This window comes from Nanorana parkeri, unplaced genomic scaffold (assembly GCF_000935625.1).
Source record: "Nanorana parkeri isolate BGI_ZX_2015 unplaced genomic scaffold, ASM93562v1 scaffold2563, whole genome shotgun sequence".
In the NCBI taxonomy this organism is placed as follows: domain Eukaryota; kingdom Metazoa; phylum Chordata; class Amphibia; order Anura; family Dicroglossidae; genus Nanorana; species Nanorana parkeri.
The window spans coordinates 95,595-96,270 of NW_017308831.1; the positions used below are offsets into that span (position 1 = coordinate 95,595).

Here is a 676-nt window from a genome sequence, read left to right on the forward strand (position 1 = left end):
TCAAGACAACGTCGCACCCGCCGCAGTTATCAGATCGGCGTTGCTTCGGATGTTTCATCGTTTGCAACGTGACGGGCTGATAAGGATAACCGAGGCGATGTGCGTGACCAAGCGGGCGAGAAGACGGAGGATAACCATCGCTGATAAGTGAGGAGATGTATAGGAAGCGTCCGAGTTATAATATCCCCTGTATACTCATATCTCACCGGGGGGTTGTTATTTGTTTTTATATTTCCTGATGAAGACAATGACAGAAATAAATCTCATTTAATGGTAAAATGTATCCTTTATAAAGGGGGGGAGGGAGAGAGCGAGAAGAGACAGCCATGAGAGAGCAGAGACAGCCAGGAGAGAGGAAGGAGAGACAGCCAGGAGAGAGGAAGGAGAGACAGCCATGAGAGAGGAGAGACAGCCATGAGAGAGGAGAGACAGCCAGGAGAGAGGAGAACCAGCCAGGAGAGAGTAAGGAGAGCCGTCCCTCATTCCTCACTTCTTGCAGAGAATATTAACATGCATGCAGGCATGTGCTGGGCTTTCTTACAAGGAGGGGATGAACCCTGTGTCAAACGTTAAATTGCATGTTAAAGACTTTACAAAAATAACAAATACATTTAAAAAAATCAAACCTGTAGCTGTAAATATAATATAATTAAAAACAAATTATATATATATATAC

The 676-nt window shown here is 44.2% G+C and overlaps 1 protein-coding gene across 1 annotated transcript in view; it reads right to left on the minus strand.

Annotated features, from left to right (window-relative positions):
• Positions 1-54: 54 nt before the first annotated feature.
• Positions 55-676, minus strand: part of LOC108801930 (parathyroid hormone/parathyroid hormone-related peptide receptor-like) — a 118,111-nt gene continuing 117,489 nt past the window's right edge. Inside the window, exon 10 of the mRNA XM_018573837.1 lies at positions 55-140. Within this exon, the coding sequence (XP_018429339.1) occupies positions 55-140 (86 nt within the window). The remainder of the gene's footprint in view (positions 141-676) is intronic.